A 6,000-nucleotide genomic window follows, 5' to 3' on the forward strand; every position below is an offset into this window, starting at 1 on the left:
TGGAAGGTTACCTTTTTTCTCCTTTTCTTCCTCACAGTACAATGGAAAAAACAGAAAGGATAAAAATAAACCCCAAAATAAACTTTTTTTTTTTTTTTAGATGCTACAAATCCAAATTACTTCATATAAAACAATGCACTACTAGAGAAAAAGAGGCCATTTCTCATCAAGTGTCTTGACAGAATATATCTGATGCAAACCGTCCCTTGGCCTTAAAAGAATTTTAGTGTCTCACAAGAAGTGCTAACCCTGATATCCTGCCAGATAGCAACTCAATTATGTCTAGCTCCTTTGAATTTCCCCTGGAGTACCAAATGGATATGCTGCTTTCCTTTGCTCCCTTTCCTTAGGTACTCCTAGAGCAGTGTTCTATTAATGAGCTCTTTGCCCTGTCCTAGAACTGAATTCACACTATTGTAACAGACTGTATCTTGCATACAGTTGATATTTTGTTGACTGCTTTTGTAGTTTTTAGGGCAGAAATGAGTTGTCAATTATATGAAGCTGTCCTTGGGAGAATAGTCTTTTGAGCTAAATACACCAAGAAGTTACCTGCATTCCTTCAGAATCCAATGACACAGAGAGAAGGTGAAATCCACACAGCAAAAATCACACACAAACCCCCTTTTCAGTTACAGATTCTTCCTTTTGTACTCCACTCCTGAGCCAAGGCTTTGTTTTTGTTAAGTGCTGTAAAAACATGGGACAAAATCCTTGTCCTACCAGGCTTCTAAGTACACCATGAAACAGGCAAAGGCAAGAGAGGAGCCATGAGAAAACTAGGAAATAGCAAGTATATTATATACTGTTATTGCTGAGGAATTCAGGACATACCTTGAAAATCAGCAGAAATATAAAATCCACCAGCTTAGTTACAGGTTGCTTAAAAGAGTCTCCCTTGCTTTTTACTAGTTCCAGGCAGAAGCACTCCATTAAAATGTAAAACTTCCCAGTAACCTCACTGGGAGCAGGAGCGCCTTTTTTTTTTTTTTAAAGTAACACTGCAGTGGTTCTTGGCTTTGCTGGAGTGTAGCATTGCAAGGGTTTAAGGAGGAGGATCTCAAGGAGATGTGATAGGGCACACTGCAGGTTGCCTGTGCTCCTTGAGCAGAAAAGGCTGGAGTCGGTGTACCAGAGCACAGCCCCAGGCTGACCTACCCCTGCTGAACGCTGCAGAGCTGCTTCCATATCATCACAGATTTCCAGGCGAGAAGTCTGGTGAATACCTCAGCAAACGCGTGCTGTCAGACCCAATTGCTCATGCCAACAGGCACTGGAAGGATCCACGCCATAACCTTTTTCCCAGTGCAGTGAGACAATCAGAGTTTTGGTGTTCAGTGCAGCAGCTGTACACCCCTGGGACAGAACTGTAAGAGAGTCACTGACCTCAGAGCTTAGAGGGCAGAGCTCAGCTACATCAGTAGAAAAGGTACTTTCCTACATTGGTAGAAAAGGTACTTTTGCTAATACAGCTGCACCAACTCTAGCACCATCACGCCCGTTCAGCACACTGATCCTAACGCACCGAACGTGTCCGTGTTCAGTCGAAAGTCAGACTCGATGTGTATTGTGGTGAGCAACCCCTAACGCTAATGTAAAGGTTCACTGCCAACAGCAGGACACCAGGAGGTTGGGCAACTGATTTGGCTTGACACATCTACTGCTTTGAATCTTGAAGCCACTGGTTTGTGAAGGGCAGAGCACACACACGTGCCACAACAAGAAAGAGCATGTAATACCAGTGTCAAAGCCAGGCATAGGAGCATTACCCACCTGAGCATATTTGATTAGAAGAAAATGATCTTTTTACTTTAATGGAAGGCTCATTAAAAATATTCAAAATTGACTTGGAGGGGGTGAAAGAAGGCAAAGGACACTTGCAGCACCTGAAAATGTAAACCAGTTCAATAAAACGTTTCAATGAAAGCATTTGCTAGTTTTTTACTGGCTGAGAAATGCAACATTCTATTACGAAGTTTTTACACTCAGAAATGAAGAATCACAGATATTTCCCTTGGAAATTTCCATCTTGATTTTTAAGAACGCAGTGTGTTACCCAAAGTTTGAAACAATTTTGACCAGCTGTGGACCGAGATGGGAGTCTGGATCACAAACACTTAGATGTAGGCACACACTTCAGCGTGCATCACCTTCCACTCCTCACTCCTTCCTGCTTCATTTACCCAGCCTTTACTACGGAAGCATGGTCACACTCTTGCCCACACTTAAGAAAGGCTTTCATCTTGTCTTGTTTTAAAAGTCTCCTTAAAACTAATTGGCTCCTGTTTCCTGTCTCCTCTCACCACTGTTCACTTGCCCCAGAGAGGCAAAGAGTGTAAGAGACAAGGACTGTATATATTACCCATGCTATTAGTATGTTTAATAATGAAGACCCAAACCAGGCAACCTTCCTTTCAAGTTTGCTTGGCTTCTCTAAACTTTTTTTCCACACTAGTCTTTCACTTTATCAGCAAGAAAAGCAAGCCATCATTGGCACTTCTGGACCTTTTTACTGCAGAAAATCAATTAGATTTTCTCTAGCTAGCAAATGAGACTCCCCAACCTCATTTTCAGGATGATCTAGAAATAGGGAACCGCAATACTTCCTTACTTCTCCCTGGAACGTGCTTCTAATATTGGTAAATGAAGCTGAATGCAGAGCCAGAAGACCAAGTTATCTGTTGACAAGACAGGCAAGACAAGGGGCAGATCAATGACTAACGTGGTACCAGGAAACAAAACATTCCAGGTTTTGCTGTGGCTTTGGGAAGCCACTTATCCTCACAAGTGCTTGGACAACACCCACACAGAGGCTGAGAAAGTCGACTCATGGGTGAGGGCATAAGCTGTTGAGGGCAGGGACTGTCTTTTGTTCTGTGTTTATGTGTTACTAGCGTAGTGGAGATGCCTAAATGCCGAAGACATAAGAATAATGCCGATAAAGCTCATTGTGTTTTATAGATAAAAGCAGCACTAGTCACGCAAAGCTAAGGTGTCATTACATTACAGCCAAAAGCACCTTTTCTGTGGCAACATCTCACTCTTTTTGCTCCAAGCCTTCAACATACAGGACTATTCAGCAGCTGAGTAGGGTTGGTGGATCGAAGACTGCAGTTCCCATTTGTCTCCATCAGTGAGGTAAGCAACTTACCTTTCTGTCTGATTTCCACAGAGCCGTTTTCCTGGCCATTTCTGCAGGGCTGACCCACCCAGACACCTCTGGCAGAAGCCTAGCTGTTCTTTCTAACCTTGCTGTCTCATCCGGAGTCTTCTTTACACACTGTCTCCACCATATTGAGACACAAATGGCCAGAGAAGATGTGCAGGGGGGTACAAGCTACTGCCTGCACTCCTCTGCAAATTCTGCAGCATGTCCAAGCCCCCTGTCACATTCCTACAGATAAAACCTTTGCTAACAGCAATCCCTAGAGCAAAAAAATCTTTTCTACAATTTATTCACCAGCTCTACACATACTGCCTGTCTTTCATACACCTAGAAATCTGGCTAGTCCATGTTCCACGCCAGTGAGACTTAAGGAACAGGGCAGGGCTGTCCCCTGCAACATTTCTTCATAGCAGTCCAAAAACTCAGTTCTACTTGTGCCCAGCCACATCAGTCCACCACCCTGTGGGGCTCAACTCTTCCCAGGGAATCAGAGACCAACCTACTTTTTCACACCTGTACCCAGGTTCCTGGGGAACAGGAAGACCCAGGAATCACAGCCTTTGCCCAGCCACAGCAGATTTCAAAGCTGTGTGCCTGTCAGCACGATGTGGTGAGCAGCATGGAGACAGAAGCTCACTCATCACATTACAGTGCCTCTGGAGATGCAGAAACCCAGGCGACTTCTGAGGCAGTCTTGTAGGCAAGCCCCCTCAAAAACCTCAGGGCTGCAAACTCTTTTCTCCATAGTCTATGGCTTTAACAAATAGCTCTCTTCAACCCTTCTGCCTTTGCTCTCCTTTAACGTCTCCTTTCCCATTCTCTGCTCCTCTCCTATTCAAGTCAACCTCTACCTCTTTCCTTTCCCTTCTTTCAGCAGCCCTCTTTCTTCCCATTTCTTGCCTTCCCCCTTTATCTCCCTCTCCCATCCTTTTCCCCCTCAACTCCTCCCTCTTGCACTTCAACACATCTGTTTCTCATCTTAGGCATCAATTGGAAACAATAACCTCTTTTTATTTTAAAATCTGAATGTTAAATGCCCAAGCAAATCAAAACAGAGTTAAACAAATTTGACACTATGCCTGAAACAAAGAGATTTTGTTCACCTCTTTTTTTGCCGAAGAGGTTCAAGCCCCTCACTAGTTCATTGCTTAAAAGCGCTGCCCTCTTTAAACAAAAAACATAATATTCCAAAAGGAGTCTGTTTTAACAGCCACTTCTAAAAAATGAATCCAGATATTAAAAGAACTCTGGCTATCAACCTGCTAATAAAACAACAAGAAAAGCATCATATCCCAAACAACACGGAAATTGGAGTTTTCCATAAAAGTTTTTTCTTTACAAATCCCTTTCTCTAGCTCATCAGAAACGAATTTCAGTCATGCAGAGAGGGCACATGGAAGCTCGATTAAAAACGCTAAACAAAACCAAAAAAGCCCACCTACCTAAAAAGAGAATTGAAAGTGCAGACATTCCGTCTCGAAGCAAGAGGGACTTTTCCTCCCTTTTTCTTCCTTTCTCCCAGGAACGGCAGGCAGACCTGCACAGGATTCAAAGGAACGCCTCTGGAATGCACTGAGCGTAATTGCATCCATGTGCCAGAAAAATAACCAACTTCACTCTTTCTTCCCTTCTGCTATTCATCTCCTTGTCCATATTCCATCCAGATTCAGTCAGAGCTTTTAGATCTCTGTGGCCGGTAATTCAGGCCCTTGAGTTTCTGGAAAAGAAGAGACGGAGGCAGTGCAGCAAGGAGTTTACATCTACGGCAGCATAGAACAATTTTGCTTGTCTGAAAAGGAGAGAAGCAGGGGAAAACACTGTGCTCAATGTTCACCACATGGCTGCCTCCCAGAAGAGCCCCTCCCTACCATCAGCTGGGATTAATAGTGAAGACCAGTCATGTGGGTGAGGTAGAGCTGATTTCTAGCAATAATATATATATTTACTTTTGAAGGAGAAAGAAAAGGATTTTCTAGTGTCAAAACAGTTAAGTTTGGAGGCAGTAAAAATCCAGCATGGAAAAAAAAAATCAGATTCATCACTCAAGGGCTAGAGAGAGACTCTTGGAAAAAAGCACACATGCTTCAGGATGATAAACATGCTCGCATGTATAGTTATCTTTATTCACTTTTGTAGCTAGTAAATTGCAGAATTAAAGCTTTTTTTCTTATTAGAATACTTTCTCCATTTGTTTCATGGTTTTCTTTTTGAGTTTCTGGGAGAGAAAAAATTCCTGGAAAGCCCCTAAAATTTAATTTTATGTTTTATATGTGCTTCACTGATGAGAGAAAAAGCCAAATCAAGCAGAAATTGGTTGTCTACATTTAGTGACCACTATGGGATGTAACTTATAACTCACTCCCAAAGGCCATTTTAAGGCAGCCCAAGGGACGCTTAGAGCCCATCTTCAGCTTCACCATAGTGCAGTTAACAAGTGAGCAAGTGGTAAAAGCCAGCTCAGATACTCCATGTATGCCATCACAGCAGCGAAGACAAACCTCTCAGTTTCTGTAAGAAGGATCAGATGTGTCAGGGAGTTCACAGAAGATGATTTTTACCATTTACTGAGCAGAACCTGCCAAACAGAACTTTATAATTCTTTAGTAAAACATATCTAAAGCTTGCTGCTCACAGCAAGGCCATGGAAACAGGGATGTTCTGCATGTGTGCATATCCACAACTGTTCTGTTGCACTGCACACCCGTACAGCTCATGCTTACACCTTTATATCCATATGCCCTAAGATAAATCTACTTTTCAGAAAAGCACAGCACTTCCAGCTAGCCTACTTGGCTATTAACAGAAGAATAACACTGGCTACCTAAGACTCTGCA

General features: G+C 42.9%; 1 protein-coding gene across 1 annotated transcript in view; it reads right to left on the minus strand.

Annotated features, from left to right (window-relative positions):
- CLMP (CXADR like cell adhesion molecule) overlaps positions 1-4,985 on the minus strand; it is a 43,723-nt gene extending 38,738 nt beyond the window's left edge. Inside the window, exon 1 of the mRNA XM_074851225.1 lies at positions 4,609-4,985. Within this exon, the coding sequence (XP_074707326.1) occupies positions 4,609-4,636 (28 nt within the window). The 5' untranslated portion in view covers positions 4,637-4,985. The remainder of the gene's footprint in view (positions 1-4,608) is intronic.
- Between the last annotated feature and the right edge of the window lie 1,015 nt (positions 4,986-6,000).

The sequence above is a fragment of the Strix uralensis genome, chromosome 26 (genome assembly GCF_047716275.1).
Source record: "Strix uralensis isolate ZFMK-TIS-50842 chromosome 26, bStrUra1, whole genome shotgun sequence".
NCBI classification, from domain to species: Eukaryota; Metazoa; Chordata; class Aves; order Strigiformes; family Strigidae; genus Strix; species Strix uralensis.